The sequence below is a fragment of the Anthonomus grandis genome, chromosome 4, assembly GCF_022605725.1.
Source record: "Anthonomus grandis grandis chromosome 4, icAntGran1.3, whole genome shotgun sequence".
Classification (NCBI taxonomy): Eukaryota; Metazoa; Arthropoda; class Insecta; order Coleoptera; family Curculionidae; genus Anthonomus; species Anthonomus grandis.
The window spans coordinates 23,258,681-23,285,051 of NC_065549.1; the positions used below are offsets into that span (position 1 = coordinate 23,258,681).

Consider the following 26,371-nt stretch of genomic DNA (forward strand, 5'->3'; position numbering starts at 1 on the left):
CGCATCGAGGAAGAGATGCATGAAGACTCGGGAGCTCAGACGAGCTTTTTTCGCAGAACGGTTTTTTATCGGAATTTGGATAAGGATCCGGCACATAGACGTAATAATTTTACACATAATAGGGGTAAGTTACACAAAGTTAAAAATTTTAGTATAGAATTTGTAAACATAAAAGATCAATTTAATAGGGTAAATCATAAAGTGGAGATAATTTCTGAGGCTTAACAATATATTGGAAGTATTGATTCATATTTTTTTGCCATTGATAAAATATTACAAAGTAGATTAGAAAAGGCTCTGACTGAACTAACAGAAAAGGCGGAAGGTGGTTCGGATAACATAAATTCATACTCAGACAACGAAGAGTCGAAATCATGGGGGAAAATTTGAATTGAGAACTGTTGTCTCTCTTTTGCCAGTAATGGATGGCACAGAAAAAACATTGAAAATGTTAATTGATGGCATCGAGTTATACGACTCACTGCTGGAGGCTGACGCTAAAAAATATTTGACTAACTATATTCTTAAAACTAGATTAACGGCAATTTCTAAAATACGCCTCCAATAATCTTACGATTCTAACCAATGATTAGTAAATGCTTTCAAACTTAACATCTTAACTAAAAAGTGTGCATTGGCATTATCGGTCCAATTAAGTAATGTTTGGCAGGATAGTAAATCTATCGAAGAATTTGGTAGGAACATTGAAGATTTACTACTTGATTAAACTCTTGCTCAATCGTAGGGTAATGACGCGGCTGTAGCTGTTTTAAGACCCATAAATGAAAAACCTGCCATTAACGCATTTACCTCCAAAGTATTGAGTTACGCACCACTATAAAAGCTCGAAATTATGTTAGATTAAGTGATGCTATTTGCGGCGCTAAAGATGAGGAAGTAACCAGGCAAGATAGTAGAGTCTTTCATATGAGAGGTCGAGGAAATAATAATTCACGGGGTTATAATAAAGGTTTTTCGCGTGGCCAAGTTTTTGAAAATTTTTCAAATAGGCCTAATAGTTCTGCCCAAAATAATAGTAGAAGGGAAGGTAGTAATACACTCTCAGGAAATACAACACAGGCTGATAAGTTTTGTCGTGCATAAACAAGAGCACGAGTCAGTTATTCTTAATATAAATGGCTTAAATTTTATACAACGAAAAACCGGTAAATTTTCTAATCGATACGGGCGCTTCCATAAGCGTTATTTGTAATGAATATATTGACAAAAATAAAAACATTAATACACAAAAACAAACAAAAATAAATGGCATTTCAGGGTCAACGATAGACCTATACAACATACGTTTCATATAATGAGCAGTTTTTAAAGTGAAGTGCACGGCGGCTTAGGCTCTGATTTCTTTCAAGCATGCAATGCAAAAATAAATTATAAAAAATTTTAAATAAGTATTCTTTATAAAGATAATTAAATAACCAATGTTTTCAAAATAATAATCTTATATTAAAATACCAACTAGGTATAAAGTAATTAAATATTGCTGTGTTATGAATGAATTAGGTGAAGGATTATTTATTAATTAATAATCTTTACTTTCCAAAATTGGAAAAAAAAATTAAAAAAATAAGAGCCTATTACGTGGTATATAAGCTGTGTCATTTGGTATATAAAAAAATTATGAAATCTTTTATAGAATAAAATTTCACTCATTATCATAAACATCGAAATTCCAACAGATATTAAAGGTAATTAGCTAGACTGTCTCAGGTGCGAAATGATCCAGCAATTACCTCTTTAAGAATATTAAAGCGTCAACTTTTTAAGAGTTTTAAAGCCTTATCAAATTTTAAAAGGACTTTAAGGACCATGTTGGCAAACTGCACCTTTCCTTTCTGAATTTAATTATCATAATTATAATAAGTTTTTTTTTTAATGTTTAGTTAGTTATTGTTTATTCTGATAATGTAATTTTTTACCTCTATACGTACGTATAATACATTTTATAATAATAATTTCCATAATTACATAATGTTATATCAAAAAAAAATGCGTCGCTTGTTTATTATAATATATATTTCAAATTAAAATCAGTTTTGCTTTCGTTTTGTCTACAGTCGATTTAATTTTATTTGGAAATTTTTACATCATTACGATCTTGGAAGAACATGGAAAAACTCTTAGAAGATTGAAAACCTAGAATTAGTAAACAACAGCTTTGTTTGAGTTCAACATGTGCACAGGGGTAAGAGGGTTATTGTTGGGGCTCTGTTGTCAATTTTGCACGCATTTTCATAAGAAGAAATTTTCAGCTATATATCGGCATATATCCGCTTCTAAAAAATTTAAAATGGCAACACCGCAAGCAAAAGCTGATGTCATTTTGTAAATGGTAATCAGGTAATCTTGGCAAACGCGTGGTTTGTGTTTACATTCGGCATTTGTGAATTTCTGTTTTTTTAAGTTTTTGGTTAAAACAAAAAAAGGTTTAGTAATTTCAGTGTTTTTGTGAATAATTATTAAGATAGTAAAAACTCGTGCCGCACTATGGGAAAAAGGAGATTTAAGCCAATCTTTTTACAAGTAAATACCGATATTGTCATAACATCATATTATGAAGGGATAACCGTCGTCATAAACGTAGATTAATAAAAACTTATTAAGAAATCTATAATAAATATAAAATATTAAATTTCCATAATAAATGCTTTTTATTAGATAGATACCTTTACCTCTATCTAATGAAATACGTTAAAAAAACGTATAAAGAGTTCATAATCGATAATATTATAATTAATATCTATTATTAATAAATATTTATCATGTTAATATTTTTTAACGACGTCGCTACCACAGAACACAAATATATAGAGAAATGGTGGTTGCATACAAACTGATAGAAATTCTTCTGACAAATCAGGTAGCGTCCTCTCCTGTCGTAACTAACTTGACAGTTTGACGTGCCTAATTGGACCAATCAAAATGGTGAAAGGCGTGGCCAAATTAAGACGGGAAATCAAATTTCATTTATTCTGACAATCTTATCATTTATTCGTAATATCTAAAGCAAACGCCTACTCAAAAAGGTTACTCATAGAGAAAAGGGTCGTTTTGATTAGGTGTTAGCAACTTTTCAGTCTCATTTTACATATCTACATGAGTAAATTTACTGCAATAATCTACGACAGTGTACTAACAATAGTATAATATATATCACTAATTACAAAATGGAAATAAAACAATGTTTTTCTTTAATATATTTATTATTTAATTTTTCTAAACAATAATTACTTAAATTTATATACATAATTTATTGGAATTTATTATAACAGACACACAAACAAACATACAAGCAGACAAACAAAATACTTTTAAACATTTAGAACTAATCTAAATGTCTAAAAGTATTTTGTTAGCACTGAACTACCCTAACCCAAACAGATTAGCAAAGGTTGTGAAGATGTTTGTGCTATTTTCTTATCATGCACTAAGGACATTATCATTATGCTAATAATATCCTTATTTTACTAACACAGAGATATATTCAATAGAGGATGAATTATCTTTGTCTAATATGTCCTTGTTTCTGTTTCCTAAAGAAAAATTAAACAGGTTTTATAAACTAATTTAAAATTCTACACAAAAAAACAAAAACTCTTTAAAAACAAAAACAACTTATTATAGTATAACATATATCACATACATAGTATATATTCGTTGGTCTTTCATAATACTAACAACATAACTTGGAACTGTAAATTAAAAAAACAACTGAAAGACCAATGTCTACATAAAAAAAAAACTCTTAAAAAAAACAAAATATCACAAAAACATTTATTCTAAAGTATTTTGGGGCTCAGCTCTCTCGGACCCTCGTGGTATGAAACAAGGATGAAATAAAATTAAAAAAATAGGCAGTGCAAACCTCATAAATAAATTCACTAAATGATTTATGTAAAAAATAATGACAAAACTAATGTTTAAATAAATAGGTATTGTATTGCAAAGCCTTATTAAATATAGTATATTAGAAATAAGGGTATCATATATCACAGATAATTGAGTACCTAAGTCATTAATTATCACAGAAATTCGATTACTTTAAAATACAATTTAGATTTTAAATTTTTAGCCTCTTTTTTGGAATCATTGATTGACAGATCTTTTTTTGTTTTTTTGCATGGCCATCACTATTTAAGGTTTTATGATTTTTATACTTTAAATATTGATAGATTACTAATTGAGTAATAGTTCTAACAATGGGTTTAACGATGTCATGTGTGTCACAAAAATTAAAGTCATTAAATTTTTCTTGATGAAAAGACCAAAAATTATCTACTAAATCTGTATAATGTCCATATTTATCCAAAAAGTTATATAATTTATCATGAACAGTATCTACTAAAAGTGATAATTGACTTAAAAAGGGTAATTTAATCTTGTTGTCTTGTCATTTTCCTTAAACTGAATAAATAAGTGCTCTTCCTGTACTTCACTTGAATATAAATTACTGTGGCATGTTGTGCAATTATCAAAATTATTTTTTCTTAGAATATAACCAGCAACATATGGTGTGGCATAGTTATCTTGTGGAAAAAATTCATCCTCATCAGAAATTTTATTAATATTAGCAGAAGGCTGAATAATGTCCAGGTCCAAGCTGTTATGAGTTTGTTTATTAGAATATTTTTGTAAAAACTAACCAAAGTTACCAATTGATTTACAGAAATCATCTTCACAATTAAAACTTTTTGAAATTGGAGAACTAAGATTATTTATACTCAAAGTTTTTAAAGCTGCAACAAACTGCAAACAGGATTGGAGTTTGAAATTCCATGTTCCCTAATTTGCCCAAACAAATTTTCAATGGGATCTTGATTAAGATTTCTAAGATTTAAATATTTAAGTCCCAAACCTTTGAGATTTTGCCATAATAGCATCACTGCTCTTATAGTAATTTGCAATCCCTGAATAAATTGACATCTATTATTTATTTTTCTCTATGCATCCATAATTTTCCACCCACTTAATTTAGGTAACATGTCTGACCATAATTTCCAGTGAGGGGAATCAACTGACAAAGCACAACGATATTGTTTGCCATTACTATTAATATATTGTGAATTATTAAGTGAATCAAACAAATTATCAATTAAGTGACAAAACTCATACTCAAAGCAGTATAAATATCCTCAGCTTTTAAATCTCCTGATGAACAGAAAGTTTCTATGACAGCTGACTGACTGGCTATTCTGGCTAAGTTGTCAAGCTGCAACACTAACTTTCATTGCTAAAAAAGTGTCACTGAAGTTAAAATGATTTTCCTTTAATCTATTAAGGCACTTATATGTTCTTTTTAAGTTGTCACATTGAAAAGCTTGCTTAATGTACTCCATAGTGGCAAACTTTCGCTTCTCAAATTCAATTTTGTTTTTAACAAGAGCATTTCTAGTATTTATTAGTAAATGTGGCACATCAAAGATAGTAGTAATGTACTGTCCATTTAAAATAAAGTGATATGGAGTAGGTTTGCTGTCACTATACTCCATGGTCAATTCTCTTAGAGCTGCTCTATTAGGGCCAGCTTGATGACAAATTGTTGCACAAACCTTTAGACCAATTTACTGTAGATCTTTAATACAGTTAACAATCAATATTTTTAGGACCTTTTTTTTGATTGCATGCTGAGTGAAAAAAATAGAATACTGGCATTCTATAAGATTTCCGTAGACCCCTTATCGTAAAAACAAGAGCATGATTTGCTTGCTTGGAACTTCTACCAAGTATTCCTAAATCTTCAAATCCAGAAATTCTCTGTCTGGGCCTTTCACAAAAAAGTTCCGAACATAATGATATCTCATCAAACATTAGAGCACAACAACGATCTAGTTCGCTCATTGATTCAACCTGTAATTTCAGATGTTCTAAAATGGGTTTTACCTGACCACAATCAAAAGGAATGCATGCAAGAATTTCTTGAAGCGTCCTTGGAGAGGGTAGTTGAAAAAAATGTCTCAAGTATTTGTAAAGACGTGGACTTCTTTTAAAAATGGAGGGGGCAAAGGCTTTGTCTTTCACTGACTATCTGCGACCTGAAGGAGGACGATTAGCATTTAACAACTGTGAATTAATGAATTCCTTAGTTACTTCATTAAGGCTGTCCTCTATAAATTGAAATCTTCCATCATTGTAAAGGAACTTTAAAGAGGCAAGTTCAGCTCTCTCATTTTTCAGAAATAACTTAAGTTTTGACAGCTTGCTCATGGTAGATTTATGAACATTATACATAATCTCTGAATAGTCAGAATAGTCTGCAGTTGATTGTGAACCAATAGAGTTCCCTGAATGCATTAACTGAAGCACCATTTGGGGTTGAATGGACTGAACATTTCCCAAAGAAGAGGATAATAAAGCGGAATCATTACTATTATCTACAGTCATCAAAATCTCAGCAGTTTCAGTTCCAAAAAACCGCAGATGCAGCAACAGAAGTGTCAAGTGTCTTAACTTCAACTGATTTATAGGAGAATAGTTGTTTTGGTTTTATGAGGGAATAATTGTGTTCAGCTACAACTTGATATTTTAATGGAGACCAGGGGATAGCATCATGTCTAAGCCTATGAGTATTATCAGGGTTATTAAAATTTATTGGAGAGAAATGATCAGAACAAATTCTATAGCTTCTACAAATCTTACTAAAATTTACATTGCATATCTCACTCCATGTTTTTCTTGCAATGGGGTCTAAAGAAAATTGAAATTTTTTTTTATTAATGTGTTTATTAGAACCATTTAAAACCTAGATATTCTTACAAGATGGATATTTACAGGAAAATTTTAATCTATTTTTTGATTGTTGAAAAGAAAATGAGAAACCAGACATTTTGTAATATTTATTTATAATAATAAATTTAAAAATTAAATATTTGAAAGGTTGGTTGAAACCAATTGAGTTTGAGTTTATTATATACAAAAAATTGACAATACAAAAAGATAACAGTAATAAATATAATCACATTTTCTTACCGAAAAACCTGGAAAGTTGCTGCAAATTAATTAAAACGTTACCCATAATATTAAAAGAGACATTTTTTAGGAAAAAAGTAATAAATTTAAAACAGCATCATTTAAACAAACCTAACCCACATTCAAATGTGGGCTTACGACATACATTGAAAGACAAACCGATATGACATGACAAATGATGTTTCGTCAGTCAATGCCAACAACGTCATTTCTCTCAGCTCTCTGTCAATTTTGCCAAGCAAGATGGCCGACATACGATTCCCACCTGCCCCATACAAGTTTCATACAGGTGGTCGTGGTCGATTGCTTGTGTCAGTAGAAACAACATTGCGATCGAGAGGCGTTGGGATGTTGTTGCCTTTTTCTTAACTATACGTAATCTGCATTTATTTTACTTTAAATATTGACTTCTTTATAAAGTATCTTATTAGTAGAATTGTCTTCTGCCTGTCAAAATAAGTGATAAATTTTTTTGATATAGATATAAATCTTTTTTGCCCTTTCTACTTAAGCATTTGGCATCATTGCATCAGAGATATTGCAAGCAAATAAACTGCCCATTGTTCTACGGTAATGCTAATTCTATCCTTTCAATGGTTAAAGATTACGATGTGAGTATTCTGTTAATTTGTGTATATAATATTTCTGGATTTCTCCATAAATATCTCAAATCTTATCTATATTAGGAACATACAGTTTGACCATCGGATCTGTGTCTACGAAAAGAATGCGGGCGAAATTTTGAAGCGTTGTCACGTCTTATTGCAAAAATGAAATAGTATTGAATGAAAAGTAAATATAATGGTAAAATTAAGCTATTTAATCATAAAAAAGATAATAAATAATGTAATGCAGTTTAAACCATATTTTTTAGTTCTATTTGCTAATGTTTTGCATATTATAAAATCCAATATTGACTAACATTTATCCGAAATTCCTAATAAAACTTACAAAGCCGGCAACGTCGTGCTTTCGCGGAAGCATCTCGCTGTTTGGGGACAGGTGATTGGTTGATGACATCGCGGCCATTAATTTATTATTTTTATGCAGCTCTCTGTCTTTCTCTATCTTATTGGATCGCATCCTACCAGGTTTTGTGTAATTCTCGGAATAATATCGATTTCTTGCGGATTCAGTGGCGGCGGCGTATGTTAATACTTTTGAGCTATTAAACTGTTTTTATTGCTGTATTTTTAGGTACCTACTTAATTTCTGACCTATGACTTTTGAGTAGTGTAGCATAGTTTAGTTTATTTGCTATTATTGTTGTTGCTGTTTTGTTGTTGTTTTGTGTTATTTGTTTCTTTGTTGTTAAAGTTCATAATTTTTAACAGTTTTTGTGTTATTTACGTTAAAATAAATAACTTTATTCATAGCCATGTAAGGGAAGTGATTGCGAATGTTTATAGGTAAGTAAAATGATATAATATATATCATTTTACTTATATAATAAGAGAATTATAAAGCCTAAGCACAGTTATGAAAAAAAAAACATTAAAATAAAATCATAATTTATGCGACACTAAATTTCAAAAATTATGTACCTAATGTTGTAATAAATAAAAATCATATTCAATGAAATAAAACCAAGCTCGATTGCTTTACAAACAAAAAAGATTTAAAGTTAATGTTGGTTATTTTGAATATAAAATGTCTATAAATATAAGTAATATGAATTGGAACGTTGACTAAAAAAAATCGAATATCAGGATTATATACTTCTTGTACAAATTCTTAGGGTTTGAAATGAAGAAGCTACTAATAACTTCGTTAATCTACCAGTAAAGCGCAAACTTGAAAGAGTATCTCAATATACTGGCGTAAGCATTTCAATCGTGAAAAAAATTCACAAAGAAGATGAAGAAAGAATGCGGACGGACCCCAACAAAATGCTTTCTAGTCCCGGCAAAAAAAGACCGCGAATGACGAAGGTGGAACAAGACGACAACTTTCATTTTCAAATAGTTAAACACCTAATAAATCGAATTTATATGGGTTTAAAGTTGTGCCTACTAGCAAAAAGCTGTTGCAAAAATTGCCAGAAGAAAAAAATTTTCCAAAAATAACATCTTTAAGGTATAAATACCTAAGAGAAATAAAAAAACACCGAGCCGAAGGTCGCAATATTGCCTATTTAGATGAAACTTGGATAGACAATGACCTAACGTTTAAAAAATGCTGGCAGAGTGAGACTGTTACTGGAGTGGTTAGCAATATATCTTCAACAGGTACAAATTGATTATACTTATTTAAATAATAATTTAAATTATACATATTATGTAGTAAATTCAATGTTTAAACAGCATAATTGGGATTATCTGCCGTGCTCTTTCCCTCTATTTTAAGTGAATAAACTAAGTAGGTGTATTACAAATTTTGTGTTTTCTTTACTTTACTTTTATCTCAAACTTCCCTAATCTTGTCTGTCATTTTTTTCTTACATATTTACAAATAAAATATTTTAGAAGACCTTAATTTCCAAATTAATATCTTACTTACAAATACCTATTTTAAAATTAAAACCAAAGCATATTTTTTAATATTTAATACATTCAAATCTGTGTAATCGGTTTATAAAATTTCGCACGTCACTGGCCATTTCATGAATGAAATGAGGCGGGTCTAGTCTACAACCACGTTCCCCGCACCGATACCGCTTAGCTACAGATTGGTTGGGCAGACTTTACCTATTGGTATTATTTATTAATGACCTGCTATTGCAAATATCCCATTTTGCAGATTACACTTCTGCTATAGCCTAACTGGCCTTAAGTTTATTACCTTTTTGGAATAAATATATAGACTGCCATTTATTCTGGTAATTTTGAAGTAAATATTATGTGGTTTACCTGGGCTAAATAGTGTTACTTACGAAGTCCTGAGATTCTACCTGCAATCATCCCCTAGTAGGATTTGGTTCTGGGTCATTAGCAAATTTCTAAAGAAGATCTAGTATTGCAAAAGATCTAGTACAGGTTTCACAATATCTAGGATATTACACCTATTTAAAAATGGGTTAAAAATAAAACTTAAGTCAACAAATAGTTTTATTTTATTTATTTAATATTGCTGTTACTAAGATTTTCATGTTTTATTCCTAATTTTCTCAACTAGAAAATCAATTTGAAGCACTAAACTAAAACCACAAACCTAACGAAACAAATGATTATTAAAACCACAACTTAGCATAGGATGTACATATTTGCTTTTAGTTTATTAAAAAAATCACCATGGTAAAACTAAATAACTTCGATAGTTTTTACATTTCTGATCATACCAAAAAAGATGTCAACCTCGTTAACTTAAATCGGGCTCCTCCTCAGAATTGTGATAGGATGTTTTTATATTCTATGTAAATAACTAATAGTAGAAAATAAATAATTTTTTAAATTAAAAAATTTAGTTGAAAAAACAGTAGTTTTTTATGAAAACTCTTTTAAAATTTGAAAGTCCTTTTATTTATCGTTATAGTTCTCCTTCATAAAAAACCTAAAGTTAGTAATAAATACCTCCTTATAAAGTGGAATAACAGAATATAAAAACTAGTAGGTTAACAAATTAAATTTTCGACATTTATTTCAGCAAAAATTGAGATTACAACTTTTTTTGGTAAATAACGATTAAATAATATGAATACTTGCTTATAAATTAACAGGCTTGGGTAAATACGAATATATCATCGAAAACCTACAAATTTAGTAAGATTTTAATAACTAATAACTAAAAAACCTGATTTTAGTATTTTTTTACTTATTTATTTACGAGACTTGTCCATTAAATTACAATAATAAAGCAAACACCAGATAAAGTAACTACCTACATTAATAATATTACATAGCACTTAAAACATAAGCTATAAAGGACAAAAATAATCTTTATGATAGGCTTTGTTGGAACAGTAAGTCCTATGGAAGCCGACAGTACTAATTATCCACTAAAGAGTTCACAACTTTAAAAAACATTTTTAATTCAGCTTCTCTCTTCTATCCTTCAGAGAAAAGGCTCATGAGGAGTTCCATAGCCATTAGTCATAACAAAAACTCTCCCGAGGCATAATATCAAACTTAAAAGCCATAAAACGTGAAAACTTTCTTTGCATCTGTTCAATTCTGTGAATGTAACAAGTTTAAGCGGGTATCCATATAGATAAATAGTACTCAATAATAGCTCTAATTAAGAAACAATATATTTGTCTCATAGATAAAGGATCAATAAAATCAACAGTACAACTATCCTTGGATTACAGCCTTAGATATAATTTTATCAGTGTGTTCTACAAAAGATAACGAGCAAAGAACTGTAACTCCCAAGTCTACAATAGAGGGCATCCACTCAATGAGCTGTTGCTGATTTTGTACTCAAAAATCAAATTGTTTTTCTTCTTCGAGAAACACAGAAAATGGTACTAGGGTGTATTCACTTTCATGCCATTACATTGACACCACAGCTCCGGCTTTTCTATATCAGCCTGCAGTGGGCAGCAGTCATGAACAAATGACACAGACATAAAGCCCTTAAAGCATAAAAAGCAATAAATAAATTTTGAGTAAAGAAAAAGCTTAGAAATGTCATTAATAAAGACATTAAACAACAGGGGGCCCACCTAAAGAACAACTGAAGGCACAGTGATTTCTTTTTTTGTAAATTTGAATTTTGTATGAAATTTGAAAATTGTGTACCTTTACTATTTGAGTGCGATCTTCAAGGTAACTCTGAATCTACATAACATACTACCACCAATACCAGCAGCTTCCAATTTCTGTAAAATAGTTTGACTGATCCTGTCAAATGCCTTAGAGAAGTTGGTAAATATTGCGAGAACTATACACCGGAATAATCCAAAATCTCCGACAGATAATCGACATATTTAACAAAATAAGATCAGTAGATTTTCCTTTGAGGAACCCATATTGTTCCTCCAATGTTGAGAAATGTTGCTAATGTTACATACTGGCCTATAGTTTGTAATATCTTCCCTATTTCGAGATTTGCATATTGGAGTTAAATAGCTGACCTTCCACCATTTAGGAAATAATTCAGTTGACAATGATTTGTTGAAAATAATGTGTAAAGGTCGAGAGATTATAAGACTGCAACACTGTAACGAAGCTAGAGATACTCGATCAGGACTAGGGCACTTATATGTTTTTAACTTTATGATCTCTTTGTATATAGAAGAAATCGTAATATTCAGAGCGGTAAAAGAAACCGGACCAAAAGATAAAACTTTAGGTCTATTTAAGTCAGTATCAATACTATAAACAGACCTAAAATATTCTCTAAAAAGGTCGGGCACCTCAGGACCTAAATTACAGTGATTGTTGCCATAGAACATAACAGATGGAAAGCTTTTAACCCTACGTTTGGAATTCCCAAACTTCCAAAACTGCCGGATATTTCCCTTAATCAACAAGAAAGACTCATAACGAGTAGCACATTCTCTGTAACAATATTTCGATAAGGATTTACACTAATTTCGGAGCCTAAAAAAATTTAAGTAATCCAAATACCCACCAGTATTCTTAAGAATCATGTGAACCCGCTTTTTTGCTATAGTAAGCTTTTGCAATTCGGCATTAAATCACTTACGAAGTTTTCGTTTAGAAACTTTTTTCTTAGGAATACCAATATCAATGATAAGTTACAGAATACTATAAAAAACTTCAGACATAGTAGTAAATAAACAATCCACTTTTCAGCGGTTTTTCATCGATTAAAATTAAAAAAGCTCTTAAAGACAAATTAATAAAGATATATAGTCAATTTACAATGAACTGTCTTCGAGAGGGTTGATTGACCACCTTACAACGCAGACCTAAATCTATGCGACTTGTTTATATAAACAGATTAAAATATATGGATTTATAATATTTGGGAGGACTTTTAAAAATTAGGAGGATTTTAAATTATTAAGTATTATATTGTAACAAGCAAAAGCTATGTGTTTTTGACATTTAAAATTAAATTAGAGTTTCTATATTTTTCCTTAAATATTTTGTATGTATTTGATATTTTCAATTTTAAAAAAATATAAAAATAATTTACTTAAATAATTCATTCCAAATGTGAATATTACAAAATTGAAAGTTGTAGTGGAACTTATAAACATTTTTTTATTTTAATTTTTATTTATTCGTCTATTTGTTTTCGTTGAAAACAAAACCAAATTAAAAAAATATTGATTAACTGGAAAAAATAGCTTAAATATTAGTTGAGGTTCATCAATTCTGGTACAATCGAAAATACAAAAACTTTAAATTTATTTTATATATTATTAATGTGTAAATGTCAAATTTTTTTGTAATTTACAACCGTAATTTTCCTTAGTACAGAGAAAGTACAGAGAAGTAAAAATATATTTATATGAATGTCGCCTAAAAAAGTACTTTTAAGAAAAGCGGCTGCATTGTTATATGAAATATATAATAAGCCAAGCTAAAAAACTTAATAACAATAAACTTTGTTATAATATTTTCTCGTAAAAACTGTCACATTTTATCTATGATGACATATATGGATGTCATGAAAGCTGTTTAAGTATTGTCATTATTTGTCATTTTAATTAAAGTTTAGAAACAGGAAAAACATCGGTCTCTTTAATAACAATATTATTAAATCTATTTGAAAACAATAACAAAATGACAATATTTTAGCAACAAAAAATATATTTTTTTAAATCTCTTTCTATATAAATAATTTCCATTAATCACTTTCAATAAAGCTGCATTACTGGGCAAGGGAGTCTGAGTTGAGTGATCATTCCTAAGATATTATTTATTTTCATACAATATCTTCTTCAAATCCATTTGATTCAATTTCCAGGCCGTTTTTGCCATTTCCCAAGTCATCGTTCGGATCACCATTAGATATACCGTTACGCCAATGGCATAATTTGCTTCGCATATCAGACGTTAAAGGCGGTATATAAGAGCGTGGGATGAGGAAAGTTGATAGATTGAAGAGGTCCACAAATACCTTATAGCGGTCACTAAAATTTAAAAATAACATTGTGTTGATTAAAGGCGTTCAGAACTTTCTTTCCGTTAAGTTTTTTAATAAGGTGTGTTGCTTTTTATTCCTTTTAGTAGCAAACTACTTATAAACAAATCACTTGTACAAGTTCTAAATATACGTAATAAACTTGTATAAAAAAGATCTTTTGGCGTATTATATGTATGTACTTGCATTCAAGTCGAAATAGTAGATTTAAACATATTAATAAGTAGGGAAGTCATATTTAACTTAAAAGAAGGAAAATGCATAGAATTAAATATCAGCATTTTCAACTTGCCAATATTAAATTTAATGACAAAAAGATATTTCATTAGCATGTAATTAAGAATGTAATTTTATTAGTGCTTCTTTAAAACCTTCTTCTTAGGAAAGTTTTTTTTTCTTGGGGTTCTTTTTGACTTTCTGGGTTTAAAGTAATTTTTGCCTGTTGTTCGAGACATATCATATTTTGGTGAAGCAGACCGTGTGTGTTTCGATGTCAAGACTCTGTAGAATGTAGTGTTGCTCCCGTGATGACACAAAAGGTAAAGTCTTGTAAAATTCTTATTCTTGTTTGCTCAGAAAATATAGACAAGCGAAGATTAGTCCAACGTACATCCTATAAATCCTTAGTCGTAATTAATACATTTTTGTATATGTATGTAAAGAAGCGCATGCAGTTGGCGTTAACCTTCATCGTTAAATCCTGCTTACTGATATTGACCGAGTTCCATTGGGAAATACTATGAAAAAAGTTCTTCGAGTTGCCAGGTAAATTTTTAATTGCCAGGTTGCGGATGAGATTGCGTCTTGCTTTTCCTTTGACGGTCATTTTATCGTTCTGTTTGATTTATTCATGCATGTCAGCATTATCAATATATCTAGATCTTTAAGGATAAGCTTTTTGCTCCAGGGAAACGTCGCATGCCGGATTAGTGAAAGGAATTAGGAAGAACTAAATATTAAGACTAACGGTAAAAACTTCTATTGGGGTCGTGAATATTAATAATATTCAAATATGATAGGTTGTTTATGGTTCCTTTAGAATAATTTTTAGAAAGCCTTAGAATATTCTGGGTGTTCTCGTGAATACTGTCATTGATTTTCTCATAAGTACTTTATCATCGTTGAGTCAAATAAATTTAGAAATAAAAGCCTTATTTAATAGCCTTAATAATAATTTAAGCAGGAGAAATTTGAGAAACTTGTTCAACAAAACTAATGAAAGTTCCAAAGAAAAATGGATTTATTATTTTTTCTTATATTATTTCGCACCACGCATTTATTTTTTCAAGTTACAAGCTATTAATTCCGATAATCCACAATAATAAGATATTGTGGATCTTCTGTTAATCAATATCGATTTTGTCTATTTACACATCATTATAGCTTAAAAACAACGTAGTTTTATGGCTAGATTACAAGGCTTATTACAACTATTCACGAAAAATTATTTATATAAAATAGATTTATATATCGAGTTAATAAAAAAAATAGATTTTCGCATATTTAAATTAGATTAGGTTTTTCTTTAGGGATTTTCAGTGTTCATAGGTTTTTCTTTTGCATGATGTCCAGTTTTAGGTAAATCTTAAACGTGCCCGAATTCTTTGAATTTGACATGTTCTTCACCACAGCCCTTTTCCCCTTTTGGAAGATAATTAAAATAGATTTCAATTAACAAATGACAACTACATTTGGGTAATTACTTGTCTAACGAAACAACATTTTAATTTACTAAATGTACACTTAGTTATTAATATATTCCATCACATTTTTTTTCATTAAGGTTAAGTTATTCATAACTGAGTGTAATAGATTGGTATGACAGAACATATTTATATATTTTCCAAGATAAATAAATAATGGTGCCTTTGTTTAGAACAACTTCATTTATTAGAATAGTCTTAACTTATATTTGAGCTGCATTATATGAAGGATTATTCAAATTATGTTTCAAAATCACATTTTTTTTTCAAAATTAACGTGGAATTTCTATACTCGATATCAAAAAAATTAGTCATAGATACTACCGTTAAATACCATAAAATAGTGTATTGATAATTTTTAACCAAGCAGAGCCAATCAAGGAAACAATACCGTTCATATTTTACGATATGTTATGAGATCACGAGTGAATAAAATCGATCTGAGATGATAATTTTTAATTCGGTTTAGAAATTCTTAACTAACATCAAAATGGGGATTTGCCGCTATACAGCAGAAGAAACTATATAATTCTTGCATGATTATACAACAAATATTTATTATTATATTATTATTGCCTAAAAATTCTTTCTTTAGAGGTGCCTCATCATTGCAGAGCTGGGTAAGCAGATCAAACACAAATCATTAGCATAGAACCTGATTTCTGGTGTAGAGTAAACGAACATTATAATATGTATAATTTTACATGAGCCGCAGCCATTATTTACCTGATGTAATATTTGGTATATTTATGCTATTTATTTGTTATAATATCAACAGCAATTATGTCAATGACAAATACAAACTTGAAGTATAAGAGTACATTAAAAAATGAGGCAGCTGTCAACTTTATTATTTTAAATAGAAAAACCCATTCATTAGCTCATTTTTGAGTTTTGCACTCTATACCAATCTTGAACTGTTTTCAAAATATCAATAATTAAAAAACAATAACAACCTTAAAGTTAGATAAAATTGGTACCTTAAAAATCGACTACAACAGTACATGCTTTAAGGTCACATTATACACACACACTAAATAAAATAAATTCTTAGGAATGTGATACACCACAATTTTGTAAAAAACCAAAATAACTAAATTAATTAATAGAAACGTATCATCCATTTTTGTCTAAGAGACCAAAAAAAAACAAAACAAATGTAAGAACACAAAGTCACGGTCTCATCAAATCCATATAATTTGTTCAAAGCTACACGTGTTTCGCTTCTATTGAAGCATCATCAGGCCTAGACCTACACAGATCACATTACAACTAACAACCAAACATAATTTTACTGTTCCTGATAATGTATCAGTCATGCATGAATGCCAATCATCAAAGCCAAGAAGAGCCCAATCCTAGACTGTGTTAACGACGTTTTTAATTTTGAATCGGGACTCATTTTTAACAATATTGCCTGACTTTTATATTTCATCAATTTTAATTTAGTTGTTTTGATTTTTTACAAACTTGTGGCGTATCACATTCCTAAGAATTTTTTTTATTTAGTGTGTGTGTATAATGGGACCTTAAAGCATGTACTGTTTGTAGTCGATTTTTAAGGTACCAATTTTATCTAACTTTAAGGTTGTTATTGTATTTAGTTTTTTTGTTTTTAATTTTTAGGACTAATGCTCTTAATATAAGCGAAACACGCGTAACCTACTGTTAGAATTAATAAATACTTTTGAGACCGAGACTTTGTGTAGTTCCCTTTAGATTAAATATAAATTATTTAACCTGGAGAAATAAGGGTTGCACTTTCCTATCCTAGTTGTGATAACCTATCGTGTAACAAGAACTTCAGATTTAAGTGAAGCTTAAATAAAAGAAAACAAATTTCTAGTTTCAAAATGTCAAGCAATTAACGGCGTTTTTTAATAAATGTATTACAATAGAAACTTTTGTACAAAGCAAAACTATTTAACTAAATGCTCAAATTGCTTTCCTCGTATTTCCTGACAATACGCAAGCTTGAAATAAAATTTGTCAATAAGGTTTCGAATCATTTCTCTTGTAGTTTGGCCAGCTTCATTTGTTATGCATTGTTTAAAATCCTCTATATTTTCAGGTTTAGTGACAAATACTCTATTTTTCAAATGGCCCCAAAAAAATTAATTTAAAGAAGAGAGGTCTCGAGACCTAGCTGGCCATTCTATGCTATCTCTACACCTATTTGGAAAAATAAAATTTCACTCATCTAATAGTAAAATAACGACATATAGATCTCGACTATAGTGCGAAGGAGCTCCATCTTGTTGAAACCATACGTCTGTCGTTTGGACTGGCCAAAATCTCTAAAGCTCTGTTCCTGGTTTAGTTTAGCCATAATTGTTTTACAAAATTCGACCCTTCTGTCAAAATCATCTTCGAAAAGTTCTTACACCAAGTGAATTTTATAAAGCCGAAAATTCTTTTGTTTTAAAATTACTTCAACCGATAATTTAGGCGGTGATTGAGCAATTTACGACCCAATGACTTTTTTTTTGAATGTTTAGAAAGCTTACCTTAAATCCATTAAATTAAAACAAAAAAGCTTTTAGATGAGACATTTAAAAAAAAACGAAAAATTTGTTGCATATAGACCATGATTTTCCTGAGTTTCTATTTACTTATGGATACAAATATAAAAAATATGCTAGAGTCTTATAGCAGACTAATCACTTTTATATTGATCTAAAATACTTTTATTTTACTCCTATATTAAATAAAACAAAATATAAGGATTAAAAACACAACGCTTTTTTAAAGTAGTTTACCAAATTGCCTCCTTTAATTTAGGAACGTTGAAGTTTATAATTGAATGTGACATTTGACACACAACCTATTCAGGAATACCAAACTAATTACTACAACATTGCCGGTTTGGGAAGCTATTTTCTTAGCTTTCATTCTTTATATATTATTTTATTCGATAAAGGTGTCAGGCCAGTTGGTTTACTTATTTTTTAAGTTTTATTTCCATGTCGATTTTTTATACAAGGACTTTATAGTAACTTGTGTCACCAACTTGGATTTTATTGCATGAGTCGCAGGCGAATGCGACGATTGTCGTTAATGGGATAGGGATTCGTTGGGTTGGGTTGGGTTGGGTTGGGTAGCTGAAGCACCGATTTAAGCATGCCAATTTCTTGAGCGGTATTTCGCAACAAACTGTGGGAATTTTCAACGAATTATTGTAAAACTTTGATCATTTGTTGAGGATTTTGGCCGACCAGATTTAGTCCTTTCTTTAATGCTGCCAGTTTCATCGATCTTCTTTACTACTTTCTGAACAGTTAATAAAGTAATTGGATTTCGATTTGGGAACAGATCAGTACCTGCCACCTGCCACCTGTGACACAAAAAGTACCAAGAGTTAAATAATTTAGATTAGATTTTAAAGCCTGGTAAATTTTTTTTAAATGTTAATTTTTAATTTTTGATATTTCGAAAACAGTTTAAGATTGAGGATGTTACACAGGAAATGTGTTTAAAATTTATCATAAAATCCAAAAATGCATTAATAAATGGGGTCTTCTATTTAAAAAAAGTTGACAAGTGCCCGGTCTTCTTGATGCACCCTGTATATTTTTTAGAAATATGAGAACATGCAAAAAAAAGAGAATTGACGTGTCCAAACGTTTTTCAACCAGGTAATTCGTTTACGTGTAAAAGATATTTTTCCAGACTTTTTGGACACCCTTATAAGTAACAATACATAACTAAAATGATTCAAGTTCGTATAGCAAGAAGATAACACGGCAATTATCAAATCAAAGTTCTAAGGTAACATTGCAGATTGATGTTTATACAGCCTATTAGTAGTTTTAACTTTAAACTAATTTAGAGAAATTTAGTAAATATTAATATCAGAGGTTTATTTATTAAATATTGAACACATTTTATATACAGGATGTCTTATAAATAATGGTAAACAATTCAAAAGCAGATTCCTTTTAAATAAATAATAAGATTAATTCGAATGTTACTAGTCCGTAAATCAAAGGCAACTAAGATTCAGGGTAGGTACTTGTAATTTTTTATGTAATTTTTTGAATTTTGGTCATAAATTTAGCATTTATTTTTCATTTTTAAAAAATTTGGAATTTTTTTTATATGGCAAATCTTAAAATTAACTTATTTAAAATATACATTGTGCAAACGGTTTTGCATCAGTTACTTTGATGAGTAGCTATAAAAATTGTCACACGTTTAGTAAAGTTACTTATTAACTTTTATTACGTTCTTATTGTTAGTACTGTTTAGTGTTATCTATTGCGTATGACGTGAAAGTCGAAGACCTTGGCCCGCATGAAGTCCAGACTTTAACCCATTAGATTTTTGCTTTATACATAAAATTAATGTTAAAAATATTAATTGCGGCTGAGTGTAAGAGTTTTAAAAAAAATCACAATATTGCTAGTGGAATGAAATAATTTGTAATAGGGTTAATTTTAGGATTTTCCATATAAAAAAAAATCAAAATTTTGTTAAAAAAGCAGAATAAATTCTAAATTTATGGCCAAAATTAAGAAAAAAAACTACGTTAAGTTTATCACTCTGGATCTTTGTTGTCTTTGACTTTCAGACAAGAAAAATTTAACTTATTTTTTTATAAGGAATCCGCTGTTAAATTATTTAGGTACCATTATTTATAGAACACCTTGTATAGATGAAGCCTTAAAATTATTAATGGTAGGGAAATACAGGTAGAAATTGGTTCTTGATCTAATACTTCTGGTAAGAAATAAGAAATTAATTTCAGATCAAATCCTGCAACAATATACCTTTACCACCAATTTATAATAATTTTAAAAAGATAAATTAAACATGTTTTTATCCTTTTGTTTTCCATAGATAAACACTTCAACATACTTTAACAACTCCAACATAGAATCCGATTATTAAAAGTTCTTTAATGTCGTAATCAAACTTTTTAAAAGATAAGTATTCAAGAAACTTTCTTTGGATATGCTCAATACAATTAACTTAAGTATCACATTGCGGAGACCATATATAAGAGCCATATTCAAGTTTTGACAAAACAAGACTTTTAAACAATTTAACGCATACACTTTGGCTTAAATCCTTAGTGGTTCTAACAATATACTACAAGATCTTATAGGCTTTTTTCACTTTGATATCAACATGATCAGCAAAAGTTAAACTAGCATCAAATATTTTACCCAGGTCTTTCTGACTGGAGGTGGCACGCCAAGGTAAACCATCATCTTTTACACATATCTATGAAAATTTTGATTAATGTAAAACTCATAGAGGTATATATATTTGTGTATTGAGGATTAAATTATTTTCCGCACCACTTAACCATTTTATTAAGATCGTTCTATCAGAGATAGATATCAGCTATCTATCAGATATCAGCTTGTTGCCAACAAATTTTAAAGAAAATTTTAAAACCATCGACAAACAAAAGGGCAATAAAATATTTGCATGATTTGCACATATCAGTTATTGCCACAATAAAAAGTAATGATCCTAAATTAGACCTTGGGGAAAACGCGAATTACTAGAATAAGGATTTGACCTAAAACCACTATTTTTGATAATTTTGATTCCTTTGTGACAAATAAGACATCATTAACATAATAAAAGCAGGTACTACATTCATTCGTTGAAGGGCATACATTATGACAGTGTATTTAACTTTGTCAAAAGGTTTATATAATACTCTCGAGGAACTTAAAAATAGAATTGATAATTGAAATTTGTTCTCTAGTTTACCACCTCCTCTTTTGAATACCGCTTAAAAATTAGAAATATTTTATTAACTTTCCACTTACAGGGGAACTTAATAAAATAATTTTAATTTTTATTCATACATGTCCGTGGCTCAGGTAGTAACTCAACACAGCTTTTTAGAATAGATCCTGGAATACCAGTTTATTTAGTCCACTGATAACAGTCGTTCTCCAATATAGGCTCATAATAAAAATAGTCAAATTGAAAGCTGGTCTCCCAAGAAAGATATTTAGGATTAGAAAAGATATCACCAAAGTAGGTAGCAAAAATGTTACCAATGTTTTAAGATCCTGTGTAAGATAAGTTAGTAACAACATGTTTTAGTAAGCGCCTAACTTCAACATACCTTATAAACCAGTAATTTAGGTAAGTAAGGCAACACGTTTTTTTTTAAATACCTTTAATTATCTGGTAAGAAAAAGTTAATAAGTTGTTTGCATTACAACTTTTTCTATATTTGAATCAAAAATTGCTCACTTAACAAAGAGAAATTAAAAGAGATTAAAATATTCAAAGAAATTTGTGAATAAAAGAATTTGAAATCCAGCAATATAATTTATAATATTAATGAACTACTCCCAAAACATTAATAAATATTTTTTCCGTTATAATGGTATTTCCTTTCTTTTAGAAATTCTATAATATAAAACTTTAAATTAATTTGTACGTGAATTTTCCATTAAACTTTTTTCTTTACATAAATTTATCATGAAAAAAAGTAATTAAAAAATAAAAAACGTCGGATCTAAGCATTTTTTGGCATACGCCTCCTTTTAATAATTATTATTTAATTTAGGCATTACCTTTGGGGAGGTGAATCATTTTAAAGACGTTTATTTCCATTACGATATTCTTAGTACTTATAAGCAAGAAATATGCTTACATATATTTATAAAAAGTTGTAAAAAAAGTACAGCAAACTAATTACTTTTTTGAACTACAGAGTATTGATGATTTAAAAAATTATTTCATAGTAACTGCTAGATTAGTTTCGATATTTTTAACATATCTCTGTATCTAATAGGTGATATACTTGATATATTACGATAAAGTTTTACACGCATTTGAAAAGGGATCAACATCCAAACATTTAGAAAAACTGTTTTTATATTTAATTTTATTTCTTTACCAGGATTCCATTTGAAATTTAATATAAGTTTCTAAATTTCATTAGTAAGAAAAAACAGTATGATACATTTTGGCCACGCTTGTTTTTTTCTGATATTTTAAGAAGTTTATTAATTAATTTTTGTATGTGTCCAATCCAGTTTCTTGCTCTTTTGACAAAGAAAAAAACATTTTAAAAATGCGTGCGAGTTTAATCGAAAGTTCTCCGCCCTTCTGTGATTCAGCTCTCGTGTTTTTCTTTTTATTATAAAAAGGGGAGACAAGTGTCTTTGCAAAGGCGAGTGACACACAGGAAATCAGATATGTTTTTCTTAAAATATTAGTATTAAGGTATGAAATGATATTTTTGCTCAAATTAGATTTTGTTTCTTGTTAGTTTTTATTTTGTTTTTAAATTTGATTTAACAAGAAATTCTAAACAGAGAGACAAATTTCAGAAGTACATTTTAAATCACAATTTTAGAGGAATCAGAAAAGTTAGGTAAGCCATTGTCTTACCTAAAAAAAAATCGAATGTAATCAGACAAAAAAAAGAGCCATATAGCAACATAAAGTATAATTTTCTTATCATTTTTATTTTTGATTTACACAAAACATATGTTTGGTTGAGAACAAGAAAGTATATGTAAGGAGACTGATCTGAATGCTAAGCATGCGTATCCAAAAATGTACGATAACTAATTTCAGAAAGTAGCCACATCGACGCTGTTTGTCAGAAGTGTAAGTCACTCTGATTGAGTACCCACCTTTTAAGAGTTGATAGTGTTGTTGTTTGCGAAGCAGCAGTATTAATTACAAGGAGAGAATTCTGCCACGTGCAGAGTAGGCAATCAGAACGAGGTACACTTTTAACTAGCAGCGCCAAGATGGCTATTTTGCGAATCGTTTTAGTTATCGTTTTATTTTACGTACATGTCACCTAATTTGGAAAGCGCGGAGAGCAGTCTTCTTAGTTTTCTTTGGTCTAAACTGAAGAAGGTTATAGAGCCGGTCATTTTCTTATATTTTATGAGTTTCTTCACTGGGCATGACCTTCTTTATCAGCTCCCTTAGTTTTAATCCTGATATGCAAGACATTCTGTATAGTTAATAACTTGGACTTGTTATTTGTAATGGCCGTTAACTGTATCCCAATGCGTGTATCCTGACTTTTTAAAATTAGATTTAAAATTATTATGTTATTGTGAGTAACATATTATTGACATATTATGTCTCTGAAACATAGATTTAGTCAAGTGTTTATGACCAAGTAGCAAAAATATTCTAAATAATAGGATAATAATTTTAGATACTTCTAACAAACATATTCGTGAAATTAATGAGCAAATTAATACCAGACCTAATTTTTTACAACTTTCCTATTCTAAGAGCCATGTAATCATTTTAAGAGTGAATGAAGACACATCGTTGCTTTAGATCTTACGCATCTGAAATGCTGTATTCAGAAAATAATATATCGCCCTTGGTACCTTTTAAGTATATTTACTACCACGCGGTTAATTTTTCTAACAATTCTTATATTCGTGGGAAGGTTTACTTTAAAGTTAGTAAATATCATCAAAGTTACAATTTTTGCCTGCCTTATTGACCTATCTTAGATGTAAGCCAAGACGTCCTTAGGAAAATATTAAATATCATTAAAATTGTTGTAGCCTTTTATGTAAAACTCTATGATATTTCCAGACAATTTGTATCAAACTGTTCTAATTTGTATCAAATTGTTCTATTGAGAATAACTTAATGAAGTTCTGGAAATTCATTCAACAGAAGCTCAGTTCTCGGATTTACGGTAAGATAATTTGCAGTAACATCTGTTTGAATACTCGCAAGGGCGTTTTAATCCTTTAGAGACCGGATATCGAAATAATTTAAATTTTAAGGATTTTTTTGGATGTTATATTCATTGGTTGGTTAAAAAAGGTACATTAATTTTTTGAAATGTTTACTTCCAATTAAAAAAAAACAAAAAATGGACTTTAAAGTACCATTAGTGATAAACAAATTAAAAGTTAATTCAATTCATGACACTCAGCAGAACAGTTTTTCATTTGATTGCAACGTACGTAGTGCTATACGATTATATAGCACTGTTATTGTATAGCACACGCACTGCACATTTCACATCTACCCCTTCTATTTCAAAAAACCACCCGATGAGATCCACGATTTCGTAGACGGACATCATCAGGTCACAGGTTTTAACTATTGGTCCTGATCTTCTGGGATTTAAAGCTCTACCTGTTTTCATTGTCATAAACCGCAAACTTATTGATCTTCTAATTTCAAGGGTGGCAATTTTCTTAAAATTCAAGTTGTAAATAATATAGGCATTTACAAATACTATATCAAGAAATCCCCAAAATAGTCGGTGCCGCCATTTTCGTGATCTACGAATGATAACATATGTACTTCTCAACTGGTCTGCCCTGTCAACTCCTCCCATGTGCTTATTGTAATCGGCTACAATGGATGGGCATTTCACATCTAATCGTGTTCCATCTTTCTGAGTCCCTTTGACCTCCTCTGTACCATGAAAATTAGATGTAAAGTGGACAATTTTATTGTCTCTCCACTTAAAAGCCCTGAATTGGGTGTTAGAGATCCGATAATTATAGTCACCTCGTTTCATTTCTTTATTTTCTATCATTGCTGGAAAACCACTACCTCGAATGGTGCCACATGCCAGGGTTTCTTTATAAATATAATGTTTCCAAAAGGTTAATAGACGTAAAATAATTGTCCGCATATATAATTTTAAACTTGACCCTCAGGTTTACTCAAAGAAAGTACAATCCTTTCTCCAAGACCAAGCTCTTTGTACTCTTCTCGGAGTTTTTCATTTTTTCCTTGATAGACTTCAAATGTTGAAACATAGGCATGTTAGTCGGCTACGCACCATAATTTGTAGCCTCTTTTGATTGGCTTCATCGGATAATATTGCTTCAATGAGCTTCGCCCTTTAAAAAGTATCATGCTTTTATCTACAGGGTGTTCATTTGAAAACTTTCCACCACGGATTTATCGAAAACCACTGTTTAAAAAAAAAGCGCCGAAATACGTCAAAAGGTTTGGCAAGGACAACTTTCTAACCTAAAATTAATTCACCTCCATTCACCCTTGCCCCCCAGGGTCATCCCCTTAAAAATTTTAAATGGCAAGGGATACCGAGTTCATTCATATTCATTGGTAGTCGTACGAGACGGTTGTGTCTTCGCTGGTCGGCTCTGATGGTTGATAAGTTTTGTTTTGACTTTGATTTGTTTTGATTTGTCTTTCTGTTTTTGACCTTACCAGACGCGACGCGAAGTTTTGCTGTACGTGTGCTTTCGGTATAAATAGTTTTGATTTGCTTCCTGTGTAAACATTAGTTTTGATTTCCGATTAAATTAGTACCTGTTAACCTAAACTTGACCTTAAAATCACAATTTATTGAAGTTTAACTCTACAGCATCAAGTTTTCGCAGTGCGTGTGATTTGATAATAAACAGTTCCGGTCTCCTGCTTTACACATTATTTTCGTTCACGGAACAATATTTTTTTATTTAAATATTTGGACACTTTTTGAAATCAATCTTAAGAAATTATGGCTGAATTTAAGTGTGATTCCTGTCAAAAGACCATCTTGGAGAAATAAAAATATAAGCTTCGCTGTAGCGGGGAATGTCGCCGAAATTTTTGCATGTCCTGTACTGGTTTGGATAAGGCCACAACAAAGGTACTGTATAATCAAAAGTACCATAACATTAGATTCTTCTGCAATGTTTGTGACTCTCCTACTTTAAAATACCTTCATGACAAGGTTTCACAGTTAC

At 30.0% G+C, this 26,371-nt stretch overlaps 1 protein-coding gene across 1 annotated transcript in view; it reads right to left on the reverse strand.

Annotated features, from left to right (window-relative positions):
- Positions 1–10,026: 10,026 nt before the first annotated feature.
- The window catches only part of LOC126735360 (tryptophan 2,3-dioxygenase), a 78,736-nt gene continuing 62,391 nt past the window's right edge, over positions 10,027–26,371 (reverse strand). Inside the window, exon 9 of the mRNA XM_050439325.1 lies at positions 10,027–13,972. Coding sequence (XP_050295282.1) covers positions 13,765–13,972 — 208 coding nt within the window. The 3' untranslated portion in view covers positions 10,027–13,764. The remainder of the gene's footprint in view (positions 13,973–26,371) is intronic.